General features: G+C 41.2%; 1 protein-coding gene across 1 annotated transcript in view; it reads left to right on the top strand.

The window, feature by feature from the left end:
* The first annotated feature begins 254 nt into the window (after positions 1-254).
* SLC5A8 (solute carrier family 5 (sodium/monocarboxylate cotransporter), member 8) overlaps positions 255-22,169 on the top strand; it is a 65,062-nt gene continuing 43,147 nt past the window's right edge. Inside the window, exons 1-6 of the mRNA XM_015421286.1 lie at positions 255-623; positions 2,628-2,693; positions 4,848-4,899; positions 5,748-5,815; positions 15,552-15,706; positions 20,360-20,500. Coding sequence (XP_015276772.1) covers positions 255-623; positions 2,628-2,693; positions 4,848-4,899; positions 5,748-5,815; positions 15,552-15,706; positions 20,360-20,500 — 851 coding nt within the window. The remainder of the gene's footprint in view (positions 624-2,627; positions 2,694-4,847; positions 4,900-5,747; positions 5,816-15,551; positions 15,707-20,359; positions 20,501-22,169) is intronic.

Below are 22,169 nucleotides of genomic sequence, written 5' to 3'. Positions count from 1 at the left end.
GGGCCGGCCGCGAGGCGCGCGGGATTTGAATAACGGATCCCTTGGAGTGGGAATCGCGTGCTGAGCCGCCGAAGAGGGGGCGGGGGCGTCCTCATAAACGCCGAGGGCGGCGAATCAGTGGCAGGAGGGCCGTGGTGTGTCCGAGGGGCTCCAGCGACCTGGTCGGCGTTTCCTTGCCGAGGCAGCGGCAGACCGAGAGAATTCCAGTCTGCGCACAAGCTGTTCCCTCTGCTGAACTCGATGTCGTCTTGAGAATGTCGACGATTCACCCGCCATCGAAGACAGTGTCGGCGACTGAGCATTTCCGCCCAGTAGATTATTTGGTCTTCACGGCCATGTTGGTCATCTCCGCGTTCATCGGCATGTACTACGCCTACAAGGGAGTCCACAAATCCCACAAGGACTACCTGATGGGCGGCCGCCAGCTCACCTGTGTGCCCGTGGCGCTCTCCCTGACGGCCAGCTTCATGTCGGCGGTGACGGTGCTGGGCACCCCAGCCGAGGTCTATCGCTATGGGGCCATGTTCGGTCTCTTTGCGATCTCCTACGTCCTGATGGTGGTTATCACGGCTGAAGTCTACCTGCCCATCTACTACCGGCTGCAGCTCACCAGCGCCTACGAGGTAAGGAGGAGGCTGCTTTCAAGGGTCTCCTCGCTCAGGGTCGTGCGCTCGAGGAGGGCACTTCCACGCCTGTGCTCCGCCTCCCTCAAGAAGCCCGCCCTGGCTCGTAGCCCCAGCCCCTTCCACACGGAAACGGCCCTCGGGCTTTTCGGGGTGGAACGACGGGGGACGGAGCTCCTTTTTACACCCGGCAGCGTTTCACCCTAACCGTAGTGTCGGTTTGACGTTTAAACGGGCGAGTTGCAAAAACCCCGAACGATGTAAGAGAGCAGTCCTAAGGAAAGCCCTGCAGGATTTATCTGTTCCATTTGGTATAGTGTTGTCTTGCTTTTCAGCCCAACATTAGTTTCCGAAGCAGCTCACAGCAAATACACTCATAAAATAAAACGTGATTGGGGAAGCAGATGCTACTGGCCATCAAACTCTATGGCTGCGGTCACACGGAGCATTAGCCACGCTACAGAGATGGAAGATAGGAGGATTTTCCGGGTGTGATCACAGCGCCACATCTGGGAAGCGTAGAGCTCCCGTGGCGAACCCGAGGCTTCCCACAGAAGATGCGGGGTAAAAAACTAGTACCTTCAAGGTACTAGTTTCCGGAAACCGCGGGGGAAGGGCGGGCGCCTGATCGCTTTTCTGGTGGAATCCTGTGGCATCCGGCGCCCGCCCATCTCCCCTTGCGAAAAGGTTTTTTTCCCCAAGTCTCCACAGGATGCGCACAAGCACCCAACGGCGCATGCGCACAAAGAGGAAAGCGAAAGTGGCGTGGACGGCTGGCTAGCTGTCTGGTGGCCATGGCATTCCTCCGTCTCCTGCCTGCATCTATTGCCCCCTCCCACTGTAGCCAGGTTTGCCGCCTCTGGAGGGTCGCTGTGGCTACTGTCGCGCAGGCGGTTAGGGCAGCTGTGATGAGGGAGCCCACCTCCTCCTCCATCGCCTGTACCTCGGAGCTCTATTGGGGTCTGGTAGTGTCTCCGTTAAACCCACCACCCGCCTTCCGCATTCCGCAGGGCTTTGCGGATCCGATTGCTCGTTCATGCGCATGACTTTGGTGGAAAAAACCACTCCCATTTCCCATGGAAGCGGTGCCTAGCGATTGCTGTTGTGATCGCGCCGCTTCTTTGCCGCGCTGCAGGATCGTCGTGTGATTGCCCCCCTTGTTTACCCGCCGGCGCCGAGGGAAGGACCCGTGGTGTGCCGCTGGTGCGTCTGATCGCGTAATCGCGGATCTAACTGCGCCGGGGCAATTAGCCACGCCTCCCCCCTGGCCCGTGTGACCGGGGCCTTCATTAAGTTTTCAACAGAGGCCAACTTAGTGGTTCTGGGAAGCCCACAAAGCAGGGCAACAGCCTCTTCCTACGGTTCATCCCCAGCATCTGGTACTCAGAGATGCATTGCAGAGAGGACCTTAATAGACCTCTCCTTCAGGCCACATTTAAAGCCATTTTAGCTAGCATCCATTATTTATTTGTTTGTTTGTTACTTTCTATTTCTAGCCCACATTCCTTGTGTTCAAATATAGACCAAAAAGTCAAATGTATAAAAAACACTTTATTTCTATTTTTTGGGTCTAACTCTTTCTTATATCCTGTTCATTGTGCAGAAGAAAATACAGCCATGATACAGTGCCTCCCCCCCCCCCCCAAGAAGTAGTAGTTTGAAATGAATTCTTTATATTGGAAGAACAGTGAATGGAGAAATGGCCAAAGGACACCCCCCCCGCTGCTTCCCCAGTCCAGTTATATGTAAGTTTGTTCTTGTGGGGAGATCAATCATGGATTTCTCAGTGAAGGACATGAAGTTGGTCTTCAGCAATCATGCAGAGGGTTGCAGTCAAGCAGCTTGAGCCTCTGGATGTTTACTCCCAAAGGAAGATTTATAGGACTGCAGCCTTAAGCAGCAGTAGCATTTTTATTTTTTAGAAAAGTTGTGTCAATATTATTTCTACAAATCTGGCATATTTGTGTGTGTTTAATGTATAAAATACTTTACTTTTCTTTGTAGTATTTGGAGCTTCGGTTTAATAGATTCGTGCGTCTGACAGGAACAATGATGTTTATGATACTAACGGCAAGTAAAGCATAAAATACTGTTGAGGGTTGGCTGTTATTAAATCTGCTTGTAAACGATAGTTGCATCATCAGCTTTGCTTATAAAACACTAAATATCAACTTCAAGGTCAGACCTAAACATTTTCTTACTCTTGTCTAGTTCCATTAATACCAGCAGTAATTAAAGTTGTATTTGAATGCTGCTTGATGTCTTCTTGCAGTGTCAGCTTGGGGTTCAGCAAACAGTATCATGTTATCTAGCCCATCTCTGTCCCTGCCATCTGTCTTGCAGCCTGAGTCTGAATTTTCCCTGTCCCTCTCAAACTTCAGTTCAATGTTTCATCTGAATTCTGAAAGAGTGTTGAGGAGCATTCCTTGATTCATTTTGATCAAGATTAAAAATAGTCAGTTATAAGGAAGAATCCATAGTGAGTTGGATTCACCTGTTAGAGGTGAAAAGTGGAGAGGGATCAACGTCTTAATTCCTTGACTGTGGATAGTGTTATATCTTTATTGGGCCATTGGTAGTTTCAAAAAGTACAAAAGTGATTGTCTTTATATATTGTCTGTTTTAACACAATTTAAATATAATATAGAAATGGTGCCTGACTTATTGCCTAAAGTAAAATACTTGCAACGCCCCAGGTATTTTAAAATGTTTTTTTAAATTGTGTGTTACCTTAATTATTTAAAAAAGAAACTCTGCTTTTAAAACATTACTTCTCTGTGCCAAGTTTTAAAATCTTCCACTGAAGGGTATGTACAAATATAAGTAAATTTAGTTATGAACTTGCTGTTGAAGTGCATTAGCCTCATATGTAATATTCTTCCCTACAGTGAGTTCATGGGAAATCTGCTTTGGTTTTAAAAAGCTGGTGTAGTCATTAGAAAGTTGGGCTAGGGTATGAGAGATCTAGGTTCAGATTCTTACTCCGCAGTGAATCTTGGGATAGGCTGCTTTAGATTTGGAGAAGGGGTAGCTCTCATGGTTATAAAGAGATTACTGCAAAGGTTTAGTTAATAAAAACCAAATAATAAGAGTCTTGTATGGATGGCTTTATATCTCACAGTAAGGTGGCCCCAGCCTTATGGAATGGCCTGCCTGGTGAGGTCAGGAAGGCTCCTACTCTCCTGGCATTTCACAAACCGTGCAAAACTGAATTATTCAGGAGGGAATTTTTGCAAGGTAAAAATAGATCTTTATCATAACAGAACGGTTAAAGAAGAATGCCTTAATAAAGGGAAAGAAACACAATGTACTATTGTGTATATTGTATAATATATGTTGCTGCATGTATTATTAGGGATGGGCACAAACCGTAGTTCTGCAGTTCGGATTGTGGCTGAACCACAAACTGAACCACAAACCGTATCAATTTAAACCTCTGATTTCTGCTCCCTGCTGCTTTTCGCAGGAGCAGAAAGCAGGGGGTGAAATGGCTTTAAGCCATTTAAACCAAATAGCAGAGCCATTTAAACCTGGTTTCTGCTCTTCAAGAACTGCATCAAAATTCGTGGAAGTTCATGGCCGCTCTTCAGTTTGTGAACACTGCTTTGTGAACCATGAACTGGCCAAAATTTGTGATGAACTTTAGTTTGTGAGCCAGTTTGTGCCCATCCCTATGTATTATCATGTTATGCAATTTCTGCATTGTTTAATATGCCGTGTTAATACTTATGCTTTGTTTCAGCTTGTTCCAGATTTTTTACTTGGTTTTAATTTCCAAAGTCCTAATTCACCCTATTACATTGCTTCTTGGATGTCCTGTCCTACTGATTATATTGCTTGCCCCTTCGAATCCGCCATGAGTCTCCGTGAGAAGGGTGGACTCTAAATAACATCAATCAATCAATCATTTTGTGGATTTTCTTTTCAGTTGTTTTGCACATTTGGGTCATTACCAGGGGTCTGGAGATGCTTGCTTAGTTTTTACTATTCTTGTTTGGTCAGTGTAAACAGCATTTTTGTTATATTATGGCTAACTTGCAGGGCAATAATTTCCAGTCGAACCTGATTGAAATCAGTGTGCTTAGACTGTACTAGCACTGCATAGAATTGCCCTGTGTACATTCTTAATTTGCTTTCCAGTTCTGCTTTAAAGGGAACCTATGAAGTTTAAATGCTATTGTCATCACTTTTTAAACATGTATGTTAATTTTTGTACCTCCCCAGATATTATATACAGGAATTGTTATATATACTCCATCCCTGGCTCTTAATCAAGGTAATATAAAGATGTTCTACTGTTTAACACTGTTACTTTTTAAAATCTGAAAAGATAGTTTTGAGGAATGGAAAAGACTGGAATTATGACAATTATGATAGTTGCAAAAAGCATAGTGCCCGGTTCAAGAGGTTTGCTGGTATGTCATGCCCAGTAGCTCTTAAGAATTTTTAGAAGTGTATGAAAAATTTAAATTGACTTGGCTTCAGTGATTTATTAAAACATCCCACCTTTCCACATAGCTCAAGGTGGCTTGCAACACATAATTAAAACATCAATGACAAACTCCCAGTAATGTGCAAGTTATATCATTTCGTTTTGTTGCTTCTGATTTATTTTCTTGTAATTTTTTTATAATTTAATTTTTTGCAAAGGGAGGGTAAAGGAGAAGAATTGTGCTCTCATTTAAGTAGGGAGTAAACCTGCCTTGCTGTCACCTGAATAGCCCAGGCTAGTCTGATCTTGTCAGATCTCAGAATCTAAGCAGGGTTGGCCCTGATCAGTATTTGGATGGGGGACCACCAAACAAATATGAAGCTACACAGAGGCAGGTAATGGCAAACCACCTCTGAAGGTCTCTTTCCTTGAAAACCCCATGGATTGCCATAAGTCAGATGTGACTTGGTGGTTTGTGAGCCAGGTTAGAGTTCTAAAGGCCCAGCTAAGGAGACCCTCTAGCAACTTTGCACTTTATCTTTGACCTTTTGGTATTTTGATTATTCCTTCTAAAATATTCTTCTGAAGTATGTTTGCTGTTCACCCCTGTATTTTTAAATTTCTTGTTATAGTAGTTGTAGACTTCAGATTCACAAATGTGATGATGGTCACTTTTGATATGCGTTTTTCAGTTACAGGATTTGATTTGTGGGGATCTGTTATTGCAACAGGACTAGTCTGTACTTTCTATTGCACACTGGTATGTTAACCACTCGTTTTAATAAACTAGTCTTCTGAACTTTTTACCATTGTAAGATAAACTGGATATTGTTTTAGTGCTAACATTCAATTGAGTTATAGCACCCTATGATTTTTTTCTGACCTTCCTATCTGCATTACGTACTTATATTGATCATATACCACCCTAATGGTTATGTCTATCCCAAAGAATCCTGGAGACAGTAGTTTAGTGAAGTGCTTGGAGTTCTCTGTTAGAGATCTTTAATGCATCTTCATAGAGCTATAGTTCCCTGGGAAGGAGAAATAACTGCTAATTTATTTTTATTTTATTTTATTAGACTTATATTCTACCCTCCTCACATTGTAGGCTTAGGGTGGGTTCCAACATATAGGTCTGCAATTTATGCAGATTTGTATTTATAATCTGTAAAATCAATAAAATCATCACTTACTAAAACATCAACGCCTCAACAGAAAAATATTGTGGTCCCAGTCTGGCTTCATGGATCTGTGGTCACTGGAGGGGAGGCCAATCAAGTGGATGCCTGCTGCCTGAATTAAAGGCCCAGTGGAAGACTTCTGTCTTGCAGGCCCTGGGGAACTGTAACAGGTCCCACAGGGCCCTGATCTCATAAGGTAGCTCATTCCACCAGGCAGGCTTGATGCAAGTTGGACATCCCTAGGGCCAGGGACAGTCAGGAGATGTTGGTTTGTAGAACACAATGTTCTACGGGGCTCATATGGGGAGAGGCGGTTTTGAAGATATGTAGGCCCCTGGCCATATAAGGCTTTAAAGGTAAGCACCAACACCTTGAAATGGATCTGGAATTCAATAGAAAATATGGGGGAGATGATAGCTGGTGAATGCAAAGAGGAAGAAACCCCCACCCTGAAGTGTTTTAGAGTTAAGTTGGAAAATGTCTCTTTTAATGACTTGTTTTCTCCCATCCAGCTAGACTATTGTGTTTTTCAGCAGGGATTCTGGCATATTGTTTAGAATTACTATATCTAATAGTATGAAGTCTGGCCTTGTGTTAATGGAGAAGGCAGCACAATGGGCCATCAACAGACAAGGTGGGAGCATCTGCCTACTTGGGTATGCAGAAAATATGATTTTATGCTGCATCCCAGGTCACTCTCAATTTGCGGGAGAAAAGGGTGGCCCTAAGGGGGGCAGTGCACAGCTGCAGACCTCATACAAGGGCAAGGTAGGCCCCCAAGGGCAGCTAAGGAGCAGATAGGATAAACAACTAGACTCCTCTGCAGTAAAGGTCTCCTCTGGTGTAGTACAGGTCTCTTTGTTAGAAAGGACCTCCTCAGAAGTAAGCTGGGAGAGTCAGGAACTGGGTGCAAACAGGAGGAGGCAGATGAAAGGTCTCAGCAGGGGAAGGAATCAGCTGGCTGGGAAGGAGAGCAGCCAACAAGGCCTTTGGTCTGCGTTGTCTTGAGAGACCAGACTTTCCCTGGGACTTTACAGGAATGTTGCAGTGGCTAGAGGCACTAGCCAAAGAATGTAAGGAAAGACCTGGAACCTGGGTTGATGCAGGTGGAGATAGTGACTGGTGAACTAATCTCATGAGGTGGCTGTTGTAAGTGGTTTAAACAATTAAAGCAAAACCTCTGCAATTCCCTGCTGTCAGTTTGTCCGTGGTGAGGGAAGTATGGTTGCCACCTGCCTGCAGAAAAAGTGCAATGTCATTTTAATAAAGCCTTAATAGGATGTTATTTTCAAGTGATGTCTGCCTTGCACTTCCAGCAGATCCAAGGGATCTGTGGAAACTGAACAGGTGCCTGGAGGCAGTTTTGAGATGGATGAGCGCTAACAAACAGAAACTTAATCCCAACAGAACAGAGGTGCTACTGGTGGGGGGAAGGTTTGAACCAGGAATGGGGATGCCTCCTGCTCTGGGTTGGGTTTTGCTCTCCTTAAACAAGGAGGTTTGTAGCTTGTTGAATGGCCTCTTGTTGAATAAACAGGTGGCAGCACTGCCAGGGATGTCTTTCATCAGTTATCTCTCTTCCTGGGTGGGAGAGGTCTCTAGTAACATCTGGACTAGATCACTGCAATGTTTTCTATTTGGGGCTGCCTTTGAAGACTGTATAGAAACTACAGTTGGTGCATAATACTGTGGCCAGGATGTTGTCTGGAATTATTCATAGGGACTTTATCACCCCAGTCTTGTTTCTTCTACACTGGCTCCCAGTTTGCTTCTGAGTTCAATTCAAGGTGCTAGTATTGACCTTTAAAGCATTGTATGGCTTGGGGCCAGCATACTTTAAGGATCACCTAATCCTGTGCATCTACCCACCCACTCTGGTCATCTTTGTAGGCCCTGCCTCAGGTGTCCCCACTATATGAGGGCAGACAAGTGACAATCTTACAAAGGCCCTTCTTGTTTGTGGCTCTGAATCTTTGGAATTCTCTCCCTGGGGATATTCGTCTGTCTCCTTCTATTGTTTTCCATTAGTGACTGAAGACTTTGTCTTCTGTTTGGCATGCCGACTCTAACTGTCCATTTCCACACATAGGTGTCTATTAAAAGGTCGCTGAAAATTTTTCCTTCAGGCCAGCCAGCAACACTATGAAGTGGCCCCTGGCCTCAGGAGCTTGACCCTTTGTAAATTAACCGAAGGTGTCTTAAAAATCCCACAGTCTGATGAAAACTAAATGTGTCCCAGAACAGTTGGCATGTTGAGAGCAGCTAAGTGACATTTAAAGGGGAAAAAGAGAGATAAATTTGCTTAAGCTCCTGTGGCCTTATGGAATCCTGGAGCAATAGTTCTCGAGGAGGCATACTGGGATTTGTGAATGGTTTGTGTAACGATTCCTTGTTTATGTGTGTGTGTCTCTTTAAATGTTTGGTTGCATGTTAGATTAGTCTAGAGTGTTTGAAGAGACAAGTGTGGTGTGATTGGTGATTGACAGAGAGAGGGGAGGGGTTTTAGAAAGTGTTTCTTTTTTTTTTTTTAGTAAACAAATTTTATTTTCTCAGGAATACAACATATAAAACATTTCATTCTATCAATTATCTACCCCATTCCCAGTTCCTCCCCTCCCTCCAATGGCTTCCCACAATGCTTCCACCCCTGCTCCAAATTACTTCATATCATCAACAATATCAGTTTTTCATCATTACAATCTAAAGATAACATCGTTTGACTTAATATTGATCTAAACATATTAAGTTTTGTTTCACATCCCAGTTCTTTTCCAGATAAATTTTAAAATCATTCCATTCTCCAAAAAACTCATCGTCTTCTTTGTTATTCAGTTTTTTTGTAATCTTATCCATTTGTGCCATGAACAGAACTTTTTGTATCCATTCTTCAACCTCTGGTACCTTTTCTGTCTTCCAAAACTGAGCATAAATCATTCTCGCTGTCACTATCAGGTACCAGAGTAAAGTTTTTTTAGTCGTATTGACTTCTTCCATTTTGAGTCCCAAAAGCAGAATTTCCGGTGCTTTTTTAAAAGAACATTTCAGTATTTTTTGCATTTCATTGTGGACTTTTGTCCAAAAGTCTACAGCTTTCTCACAAGTCCACCACATATGATAAAATGAGCCCTCATGCCTCTTACATTTCCAGCATTTGTTTGACATATTTTGATTCATATTTGCAATCTTCTTAGGTGTCATGTACCACCTATACATCATCTTATAACAATTTTCTTTAACATTAGTACATGTCGAGATCTTAATAGAGTTTTTCCACAAATATTCCCAAGTTTCCATATCTACTTCCTTATTCATATTAATAGCCCATTTTAACATTTGTTCTTTAACAGTTTCATCTTCAGTATACCATTTTAACAACACCTTATACATTTTAGAAATATTTTTTCCTCCTCCACTCTCCCATACCTTTTCAATTTCATTTTTTTCCTCTCTAAAACCATAGTTTTTTTTGTCAGATCTAAAAAGATCATAAATCTGCATATATTTCAACCACTCATATTCATATTCAATTTCATTCTGCTTTTTCATTACCCACTCTGTTCCCTCTTTTTTAATTAAATCTCTATATGGCAACCAGTCTCTACCTCGCTGTCTTGAGTAAGATATCAACACTTCTACTGGTACAATCCACAATGGTCTTAAGTCACTCTGGTACTTCTTATATCTTGTCCATACCATATACAAAGCTTTTCTCACCAAGTGAAGTTTAAAAAAACTGTCCATTTTTATCTTGTCATACCATAAATATGCATGCCAGCCAAATCTACAATCATGCCCTTCCAACCCCAACAATCTGTCATTTTCAAGCTTCACCCATTGATCCATCCATGTTAGACAAACCGCTTCATAATATAGTCTAAGATTTGGCATTTGTAGACCTCCTCTTTCTTTGGCATCACAAAGTATTTTCATTTTGATCCTTGGTTTCTTGCCTGCCCAAACAAATTTTGACAACTCTTGTTGCCACTTGGCCAACAAATCCGTTTTATGCAGAATTGGTATTGTTTGGAACAGGAACATCAAACGTGGTAGGACATTCATTTTTATAACTGATATTCTTCCCATCAGTGATAAGTTCATTTTATCCCATTTCTTAAAATCTTGAGTCAGCTTAGTCCATAATTTCTCATAATTATTCTTATATAGGTCTATATTTTTTGCCGTTAATTCAATTCCAAGGTATTTTGTTTTTTTAACTACTTCACATTGTACCAGTTCTTGTAGTTCCACTTGTTTTTGTTTGATCATGTTTTTACATATAAGTTTTGTTTTATTCTTATTTACGTAAAAGCCGGCCAATTCTCCAAACTCCTTTATTTTTTGAAAAAGCAATGTCAATTTTTCTGTTGGGTTTTCCACCATAAACATTACATCGTCTGCAAATGCTCGATATTTGTATTGGTGTCCTTTATGTGTCAAGCCCTTTATTTCTTGATCGTACTGTATTTTTTGTAAAAGTATTTCCAATACCCAGATAAATAATAACGGTGATAACGGACAACCTTGCCTTGTTCCTTTCTGTACTTTGAAGTTATCTGTCAGTTCTTTATTCACATTTATTTTAGCTCTTTGTTCAGAATAGATAGCTTCAATACAATTTCTAAAATGTTGTCCCGCTTCAATCTTTTCCATCATCTGGTGCATAAAATTCCAATTAAGATTGTCAAAAGCTTTTTCTGCATCAACAAACAGAAAAGCTACTTCTTTTTCTGGGTGCTTTTCATAATATTCAATTGCGTCCATTACTATTCTTACATTGTCTCTAATCTGCCTTTTGGGTAAAAAGCCCGCTTGATCTTCAGAAATTACCGTTTGTAAATAGTTTTTCACCCTTTCTGCAATAATTTTTGCAAAGATTTTATAATCGTTGTTCAAAAGAGATATTGGCCTGTAGTTCTTTACATTTGTTGAATCTTGTCCTTCCTTTGGAATCAAAGAAATAATTGCTTCTTTCCATGAGTCCGGCACCTTTTTGTTTTCTCTTATTTCGTTGGTTAAAGCTTCCAGGACCGGGGAAATTTCTTCTTTCATCTTTTTGTAGAATTTCGCTGTAAATCCGTCCGGCCCAGGCGCCTTCCCCAACTTTGTCTCTTCTATTGCCTTCATCACTTCTTCTTTTTGAATTGGACCATTTAATAAATCTTTGTATTCCTTACTTATTTTTGGTAGTGGAATCTCCTTTAAATATGTTTTAATCTTCTCAAGATCAACTCTAGTTGTTTGGAATAGTTTAGCATAATACTTGAAGAAACATCTCTTTATTCCATTAGGATCAACGAACTCTTTTCCATCTTCTATTATTTTGGTTATCATTCTTCTCTCTCTTCTAGCCTTAAGTTGCCAAGCTAAGTATTTTCCCGGTTTGTTCGCCCCTTCAAAAGATTTCTGTTGTAACTTCTTTAAATTCCAATACATTTCCTGATTCCAAGTCTCATTCAGTTGTTCCTTCAGCAACTTTAATTCTTTAATAATTTGCTTTTTTCCAGGCTTCTTTTTTAATTCCTTTTCTTTCTGAGCAATTTTTTCTAACACTTCTGTTTGTTTTTGAAGTTTTTCCTTTTTTTGCTTCACGTTTTGCGAGATGAGAATTCCTCTCATCACCGCTTTATAAGCATCCCATACAATCTGTATCGGTGTTTCTTTATTTAAATTTTGTTGAAAGAATTGTTTCGTTTCTTCCTTTAACATCTCAATTACTGTTTTCTTATCCAACAAGTCTTCATTAATCCTCCACAGAAAGGGTTTTTTCCTTTCTGTGGAACTCCATACCACCGGATTGTGATCTGAATTACATCTTGGCAAAATTTCAGTCTTATGTGTTTTCATTGATAATTCTTCAGACATCCAAATCATATCAATTCTGGAAAAAGAGCAATGTCTATTGGAATAAAAAGTAAAGTCTTTCTGCATCGGGTTCCATTTCCTCCAAACATCTTCTAATTTTTCTTGCTTAACTAATTCAAAAAAATTCTTTGGCAGTTTTCCGCTGAATTCGTTGTCCTTTTGTGGTTTTCTGTCTACACGATCTATTGTCCCATTAAAGTCTCCGGCCATAATAACTTGCTCATAAGTCAATTGTTGTAATTGGTCAGTTATATCCTTAAAAAATTTTTCCTTTGCTCCATTGGGTGCGTACACGTTGATCAACAATGTTTTTTTCTGCTGAATCATTAATTCCACACCCACGTATCTGCCATCTATGTCCTTAAAAATTTCTGTAGGTTGTAACTCCTTCTTCACATATGTCACAACTCCTTTTTTCTTGTTTGAGGCCGCAGAACAAAATTCAATTCCAAATAAAGCATTCTTTAAATATTTTATATCCTGTTTTCTAATATGTGTTTCTTGCAAGCATATCACGTTGCATTTCTGTTTCTGTATCCAATGATTGATTCTTTTCCTCTTGTTTGGTGAATTTAATCCATTAACATTCCATGACAACAATTTGTACTCCATTATGCGTTTTATTTTAAAGTTCTCCAAAGACGTCCGCATTGTCCGCCTTAAATTTATAAAAGTCCATCATCGATCTGATCTGAATCCTCCCACCTTGATACGTAAAGGATAAACCTTGTGGAATCTCCCATCTATATCTGATGCTCAAAGCTCTGAGTTTGTCCGCCAAGGATTTATACCTTTTCCTGTCTTGCAGTATTGTTCTTGGGAGTTCTCTCATCACCATAATTTTGTTTCCCTCTATTTCAAAAGGGACGGTGAATTGCTTCTTGAATATCTCCTCTGTTGTTGATCTTGTTACAAATTGTACAATTACATCCCTTGGTAAATTCTTCTTTTCTGCAATTCTGGAGTTCACTCTATAAATCAAATCAAAGTCTGAGTCCATTGACCCTTCCTCCTCGCCCAGAAAAGCCGTTATCACTTCCATCATTTTTTCTTTTAAGTTCTCATTCTCTGTTTCCTTAATGCCTCTGAATCTCAGATGAGTCTGCATCCTTCTGAACTCCATCATTGTCTCTGATCTTGTAATTTGTTGAGTCAAAGAATCTTGTTTCTCTTCTATTTTTTGTATCTTCTCCTCTGTCTCTGTAGTCTTGGTTGCATTTGCTTGAACATCCTTCTTAACTCCTTCCATTTCTTGCTTGATTGAAGTTATTTCTGTAGTAACCAGTTCCTTCAATGCTGTTATGTTCTTCTCTTGGACTTCTTCTAGATGTTTCAGATGAATCTGAGTTTGCTTCTCCAGTTGGTCCCCCAATGTTTTTTCTATCTGCTCCCCCATGGCTTGTATTGCCTCTGTCATTCTCTTCTCCATTGCTTCCATGGAGGCCTGCATCTCTTTTTTCTCGCTTTACCTTGTCATTTTGGGGGTTGAAGTAGATCCAATCCTAGGTCTCACAACCGGTTTAAGTTCTGGGTCTGAGTCGGCTCTTTTCTTGCCTCTCCTGGTCTCCGTCTTGGCGATTTCTTTCCAATTCACAGATTCGCAAAATAAAGCACTCTTCTAGATGATAAGATTTAGTCCTCCATGCCTCTCTGTTTACGCTTTCCAAAGACCCTTAGAAATATATTAAAAAAGCAAATTTAGTTGAAGTCCTCCTCAAAATGTCGGGCGCAACTTCTCTATGGTAATTTCATGTAGAGTAGGTCAGATTGGTATTTTGCAGGCCCTTCCTTCCGCATAAAACTCACTTCCGGTCCGGCACCTTTAAAAGTTCCACTGTCTTCCTTTCGCTAATGCCCGTCTAGGAATTCAACTTCCTGGATGTTTCACACGGACCTCTTTCTTTGTGACACCAGCCTGCTCTTCCCACGCTATTGTTCGTGAGTTTCGATTTTACAGTTGCGCACACGGCTCCATCTTCACCACAGGAATGTTAAACAATAAGCGTTTTTACAGTTTTTAAAGGCTTCAATCAACTTTTTTCTCTCCGGAATCGGATTTCTGGGATTTACTATTCATTTTCCGCTCAACCGCTTAATTCAAATTGACTCCAAACTCAGTTCAGGTAAGCGGCACGTTTTTGTTATCTAGCACGTTCAAAACGGGTTTCGCATTGTTTCTTTTAACTCACAGTTGTTGTCCTTCTTCAAAGAGGTCGGCTGACGAAGAATTTATGCCGGTAATCCGGCTCGATCGGCCACTATAGAGTTGCTTGGCACTTGCCTTCTTCGTGGGAGGAGGTCAAAGCCCAATTCAGCTTCTTCCGAAGCTGGATTACGCCAACCTCACACTCCCTCTAGGGCGCTGCTGCCTGCTTGTCCCCCCCCCTCGCTGGGGAGTGATGCGTTGGGCTGTGTATTGCCCAAACTGTCAAAAGTGGCCGTCGCTCGCTTCGCACGATCGCGAAACGCTTCAGTCCTCCATCTTAGCCAGACCGGAAGCCGGGTTTTAGAAAGTGTTTCTGAGTGGATGAATGGGTATGTCTTTCAGGAGTGACAGTTAGAGGTTTGACAGTTGAGGATGACAGTTGTTAAGTTAGTTCGTTCTGAAGTCTGTGTGTGTGGAGTTAAGAACAGCTGAGGTTGTTCTGAGAGAATAGTAAAATGTAAATGAAAGTAATTGAAGATAAAGTTTAAGAAAGGCTGTATGTCCTGGAGAGAAACAGTGAACTTACATGACCTTGAGTTAAAGTTACAAAGTTACCTGAAAAATCCCTGACAGTCAGGGAGAAGATTGTGTGATACACCAAGCATTTGTTCAGTATTTAAGCCTTCATGGTTACAATGATTTAATCTTTTATTTATGAATTACTTCAATAAATCCTCTTTTATTTAAATATACCCGCTCTGAAAGAAATACTTCCTCAGGCACCACATTAGTTCCTCGTAAGCTTTGACCTTGTAAAGTAAAGTATAAAAGGTTTGGAAAGCCTTAAATTTCCTGGTGGCAGCTGGATATACCCAGTAGAACCAAACATAAAGAACATGTTTAAAGTAGAACCAGACCTCCCTAGTTAAGGGGTCGTCACAGTTTGTTCCCTTTCTATGATTCCTTGTGAAACCATAGTCAGTGAGTTTGCTATTGTGCACGTTTGTTTAAATTGAAACAACCTACCAAATGATTCAGCAGAATGCAAATAGAAGTTCAGCACTTCTTTACTCTGTAAACTGATGTTTACAGTTTACTCTGTAAACTGATGTTTACAACTGATGTTTACATGGTGTATGTCAGCCCTATACCTTTATAATCAGTGGAACTAATTATGTGAAGTTATATTACAGGTGTCAGTATTTCACAAAAAATTAAAATTATTCCTTTTAATCAGGTTCTATTTGCAAATTTATGTTGGTGGAACAGATCTTTCATTGTACACTGTATTTGCTGCTCCCAAATAGGGTGGTCTAAAGGCAGTAGTCTGGACAGATGTTTTCCAGTTTACACTGATGATAGCTGGGTTTCTAACAGTGATTATACGGACTGCGATAATTAAAGGAGGAGTCGGAAATGTTCTAAATGATGCCCACGAAGGAGGAAGACTGAGGATATGGGAGTAAGTGTTCTCTTGCTTAGGCAGCAGTATAAGCAACTCAGAAGTTCTTAAAGATTTTGAAAAAAAATGTGAATATAGGTTTCAGCTGGTGGGATGATGCAGGTGGTTTCCTTGATGAAATCTCACCAGTATGTCTCTGAGAATAAATTATTGTAGAAAGCAAATTAATAACTTCAGCAAATGTTAAAAGCAATGCTTCCTCTAAGCTGTGGAATCTTATGAGCTACTAACATTAAAGTTGTGAGCAAGCGATTTGGCTCCTGCATAAATTAGTTTGCTCTGGAGCCATCCTTTCTGAGCTAAGACAAAAATGTGTGAGCCGGAGGCTAAAAAACTGTGAGCTAGCTCACACTAACTCATCTTAGAGGGAACACTGGTTAAAAGTGTATTTATAAGGAGAATACTTGATCATTAGTGGCTGATTGTATTCATTCCTTAAAGTAAACCGTATTGAGCCTAAAAACAAACATGTCTGGGCACTGATCCTGTTTTGTTTACAACTATTATTTTTGGTTAAAAATGATCCTAAAAGTCTTTTTACAGAACTGCATACAATTCAAAATGCAGTTCCAGTGATTACTGAATGGATGTGTCTGTCTTTGCTTGTTAACATTTACACAGATAAGAATTGTTTTACATAAAGGAATATAAATGGAATAAATGAGACTTACAAACAATCTAAAACATATGGAACAAGTAACTGAAGAATTATCTCCTTAGTGTCAGCAATGCAGTCCATTTTCTAGGTGACACTTCCTCCTGGAAGCGGCTTCAAACCAAGAAGAAGGGATTTTTTTAGACTGTCTCTGCACAGGAATATGAGATTCATTGGGGCTCTTTATTTCTTTCTTTATTTATTTATTTATCTATCTATCTTTTGACTTCTATACCGCTCTGACCCCGAAGGGTCTCTGAGTGGTTTACATTATTTTTACGTTACCTATCTTGGGCCACATTGTTGTATGGGGGGGGGGGCTTTCTTCCCTACCGACACCCAGGCAGCAGGGCTCAGTTGATTTTTGTTCGGCATCTCCTTGTTAAAAGGAATGTTAATCTGTGGCTAAACATCTGCAAGAGGCAGCCCCGTTGGCTGTCTAACAGAGCTGCCACCTGAAGGAGTAAATACAGGAGTGCGGGAACTGATTAGTGGCCACCAACTCCAGAGAGCAGAACTTGTTCTCTTCTGAAAGCACCAAAAAAGGTCTGTGGGAAAGCAAGTAGAGATACCCCCCATCCGGGAGGTGAGCTTCCAATTTAGGCATAATGGCAGGCTCCAGATGATGATGTCTCTGATGCAGAGCTCCTTGCAGTTAGAGCCAAACTGCAGGAAGCTCTCTGTGCCACTCTTTGTGTCCAGAGTAACCTGCAAGAGAAAGCAAATAGGGACAATGAACAGAATAGCACATTTAAGCATAAAACATTCACAGTGAAAAAAATCTGATGATGGGTCATCTGTTCCTGTTCACCCAAGCTTACCTGGGAGTCTCTCCCAGGTGCAGACAAAATATAGTCATCTAGATTTTTTCTTCTTCTTAAGAATCTTTGCCAGATTGCTTAGAAAGTGGATATCTCTTTGAGTCACTAAGGCTTAAAGCCTCTGTTATTACTTCTTACTGACCGCCATAAGAGGAAAAACTGAGAAAGGTCTTGCTCTGATTCTCTGTCATTTCAAAATGTGATCGTTTTCTGTTTTTGTTTTTGATATGCTGAGCCGGTTTGAGTTTGCATTGACTACAGAAAAGTAGGGTAAAAGCCCCCAGATATATAAACCTCTGGGAGACACTGTCCCCAGATATATAAACCTCTGGGAGACCTCTGTCAGTGTAGGGCAATCTAGGACAAGGGTTCTAGTTTGGTGGTATCCAGTACGGAAGGGGAGAGGATGCTTTGTGCAGTTCCTGAGTGCCTTCTGTTAGATCTCTGCTAAAACAGAGGGAGCACTTTAAAAAGTGAGGGTCCTTACTGAGCCTGATCAGGGCAGGTTTGTTCCTAAATATTTTTCTGATCCATTGGCTGAAGCACTAACTGGACCCTGTGTTCCAGACAGATTCTATCAGTGGGTTTTTCTAGTTGGGCCCAAACTGTGGTTCTTCAAGAATCTGGAATTTAGGATCAAAGCGTTCTCTAAGAGTTGACACACTCTCATTTCTGGGGACAGGACCAGAAACAGAATGAACAGTTCGACCAAGCATATGTTGCTGCTCATCTCTCCAAACCAGCACTCCTCCTACTGTCATGCCTGTCTTGCTGCTGCTGTTAATTGTTGTAATGGTTACGTGCAATGGTTATGTAGGTTGATAATCTGACAGTTTCTATCAAAAATTTCATTACATGCAGGCTTCCTAAAGATTTTTTATTAGTTTCAGTGCAGCTTGGAGCCAGAAGTTTGGCATTTTATGGTTGTTGCCCACAGAATTGCCTGTTCAGGGCCTGTAAGTAGATCTTGGTTCTAGAGGCCACCTGACTAATAAGTCTTTTCAGTTATTAAGCTGCATGGAGACTAGTTTGATGAGATGGAGACAAAGGATCAAAAAAGGCATTTCAACCATAAGAGACAACTGCAAGCAGTCAACATTTATTATTTCTTTTGTTCTTTTAGTAAATTCTAGTTGGAGGATTTTAGGAAACAGTTGCAGCCCACCAAAGTTTAATCTTACTCTGAACCATCTGATTCTTCCTCTTCTGCTGCAGGGCCTAGAAGGCCCAACAAACAATGCTGTACTTGATCCCAGCCTTCTTTGTCCCCACCTGTCCGTAGGAGGTCTAGTGTATGGGTAAATACTCTGACAGCTTTTCCTGGACAAATTTCTCATTTCTCCATGGTCAAAATCCCTTTGGAAGCATTGTGTAATAGTGGTTGCTTTTCAGTATCTTCTTGAGATGAGCAGTGTTTTGTTAGCGTATGAAGCGTCTAGTAATCACACGTACTAGGTTGCTAGTGCTGACTATACACAGTGGAGTTTATTTACACAGTTATATACACAGTCTCTTTGCACTCTCAGACTCCAAATCACCATACAATCCAACACAGTGCTCCGCAGCAAGGCATTCACCAGAGTGAACACCTCTACAAGTACTTTACACACTTATATACATGTTCAGCACCAATCAGTGATCAGTGCTGACTCATGGTGACATCATTTTAGCTGATTGCAACTGAGATGCAATCTTAACCTGGTGACATGATCATATGACTCCTGCTGTCAACCAGATCAGAATGATCTCCACCATTTACTTTCTTAGGCTGTCATCTTGCTTCATACCTGATAGTATGCTGACATGTTTTGTATCCTGCCTGCTGTTCTTAAGAATCATAGAAATACAAGAACAATTTTGGACATAAAGCTTCTGAACAAATATAAAATGAAAAGAAAGCTTAGAAAGGAGACCCTTTCTTGTGGTTGTGTTACAGACCAATGGTTACCTTGATATCAGTTGACTTACCAGAAGCTTATTTAACTGCATGCTCTTTTAGAAAGTCTTTCCCCCCTACAGTTTGTAATGGTACAAGTGTTTCTGGTACTGAGCTTTGCGTTTCAGCCCATCATTCATGCCCAAGGGCCTTTGCTGAGTTCTGGGTGACTCTTGTGGTTCATTGGGGTACTGAAATTTCCCCTTTCCTGACCAGAACCAGAAGGCTCCGGAAGCCACCATTGTTTGTCTTCAGGCACACAGTTCTCTCTCAACAGAAAGAAATCTCTTCAGCTGACTCAGATATTTTACCACAAAGTTATGCCTAGTACTCTGAGTATAGATTTCCTCATATAAAAATGTTAGAGGATGGTGAGACTTCCAGAATTCTGTAAGATCTTTTGGATATTTGTTTTATTCTTTGTGTCAGAAAGTGAAATGTGTTGTGGTTTTTTGGTGGCTTCAAAACTGTGCTGTTGTAGTGTAAAAGTCTCTTTTCAGAGATCCCTCTCAGGGTGTTAAGAGTTTATTCCATGGTGGGAATTGTTACTTCAGTTGTATGTGGGGTTTGATCTTTTTTGGAAGATATTTTGCAGACTAGCTTCAAGGTTTTTTGTTGTTACTATTGTGAGGTGCTCTAGGATTGATAAATGGGATTCTGTTATGAGTGTATTTAGTAGAAGATGTTTACAGACTGCCACTGCAGATCAATTCTCTTAGGACATGTTTCCACCCAAAGATGAAGGTGTTCATGCACTTCTCAGAAGACATACTGTCTTAGTAACACTAAAGGGAGATAAGTGAATTTTAAACATGTATTCCTGTTCTTCCTAGTGAAAGTAAGACAGTCTGACCCACTCTACCATTAGGATGTTTATAGGAGGTATGATATGTCTAGGGATTTGCAACTTTCCTACTTTAAGTTTTATCTTTGTCAATTTGTCTCATTAATGGTTAAACTTTTATGGTTGTATTTTTTTTCAGAAGCTGATGAAGTGTTTTGCAGCAAGACTATGGCAAGGAGGGGTTTCTGTAGCATGGTCTGGGAATGGTGGGAACTCCTAGACACCATCAACATTTGTTTGTAGGCTCCGTCTGCTATTGAGAAAAGGGGTCACCCAGAGGACAGTGCCCTACTGACACTAGAAGAATAGGACTTTACTGATAAATTCAGAATTCTCTTTGTTTTCCAATAACAAAAGGTAAACATTATTTTGATATATTTTCTCTCTCTTCACTTAGCTTTAACCCAAGTCCTATGCAAAGACATACTTTCTGGACACTCATTGTTGGTGGTACTTTCACTTGGCTTGGCATATATGGAGTCAATCAGTCTCAAGTTCAACGATACCTTGCTTGCAAAACAAAAGTTCATGCAAAACTGTAAGTCCACTTAGTGTATACTCATTGACTTTAGTGTATACTCATTGTGAAGGGCTTTGGGGAAATTGTAAAGAAAAAGGAATCTCAGTATGTGTTCATACAGACATTGTAAATAACACATGTGATTGAAAAGAAAGTGGAGATGATTTTTGTGATTAGTAGAATGGGAATGAAAAAGATCATGCAAGGCAGAAAACAGATCCAAATGTGATGTCCCTAGATATACCGTCTCTAACAGCAGACATTGGTTGTGGTCACACGAGCAGTTTGCCGTGGCAGTGTATCGCCTTTAAATAAGCTGCTTGAGTTTGGGACACTTTGCATCAATCACACAGAACTGCCATCATCATAGTGTTGCGGGCCCATGATTGGTCATTCACATCGCTAATGCACCGCAACCACAGACCTGCGGCTGGGTTGGTTGTTTTTTTCTAAGTCCCACTGTGTGCACGCAGAAGCAGACAAGTGCACACGCACTCCTGGCTGTGTTCTAGAGAGCCAGTTTGGTGTAGTGGTTAAATGTGCAGACTCTAATCTGGGAGAACCGGGTTTGATTCCCCACTCCTCCACTTGCACCTGCTGATGTGACCTTGGGTCAGTCACAAGCTCTGGCACAGCTGTTCCTGAAAGAGCAGTTTGTGGCAGAGCTCTCTCAGCCCCACCTACCTCACAGGGTGTCTGTTGTGGGGAGGGGAAGGGAAAGGAGTTTGTAAGCCGCTCTGAGACTCCAAGTGAAGGGTGGGGTATAAATCCAATCTCCTCCTCCTCCTCCTATGGGGGTGCTGAAGCTCCCATCAGAGTGGGGTTGGGGGAAAAAGGACGTGCTGGAAATGGAGTGGAATGATCACACTGCTCATGCGTTTCCATGGTGAGCCCGGGTGATCAGATGGCTGGAAACCCACCATGGAAGCGCTTTGCTGAGGTAGCCACCAGAATTTGCCAGTGGTTATTTAATCTGCGTGGGAGTTGTTTTAGCGTGAGGTAGGGATGAGTGGGGCATGGGAGCCAGATGTGCATGTTTGATTGCACCCATTTTATCTGGAGGGGAAGGGTGATTATGTCAAGCCAAACTGCTCATGTGATCACAGTCTTAGATTTCAAAGGATTCTGATGGGTCAGTTCTTCATGTGTCCCTTCATTGCACTGGCAGCAACTAGTGCTCCTCCATGAATACACTCACCTTCTACACACAGAAAAATAAACATGCAAAACAAAGTTTTCCCCACCCCATGCAAGCGCGTCGAGAGGCTCTCTCTGACTGAGTCCTTTCGGATTCAGCTGAGTTCTGTCTTAAAACCACCCTATATTTATACCAGAGATCAAAGGGATCCCTTAATAATTGGATTGCAGTTAACCTTTGACACTTAGAAGTTAAATTTTGTCTTGTAGGAAATTTGGTTTCTTTCCCTTGGTCTCTCATAACAAGAGGTCACATTCTATAGTATCAATACAGGGTCATTGTTTATTCCAATCATGGGAAATAAATTGATGTTATCAGAAAGGTGAGAGTAGGGGTGCATGTGAACTTTCTGTATCTCAAGAAGCTAGTCTGATGGATTGCCATTTTGCCTTGAAATTTAAGTCTGTCACTCCCCAAATCCTGAGAAATTGATGGTATTGGCCAGTCTCACACCAGTGGTTTTCCTGGGAAATGGAATGTTTTTGCACC

Source organism: Gekko japonicus, unplaced genomic scaffold, assembly GCF_001447785.1.
Source record: "Gekko japonicus isolate JY-2015 unplaced genomic scaffold, Gekko_japonicus_V1.1 scaffold443, whole genome shotgun sequence".
In the NCBI taxonomy this organism is placed as follows: Eukaryota; Metazoa; Chordata; class Lepidosauria; order Squamata; family Gekkonidae; genus Gekko; species Gekko japonicus.
This window is presented reverse-complemented; position numbering and strand designations above follow the sequence as displayed.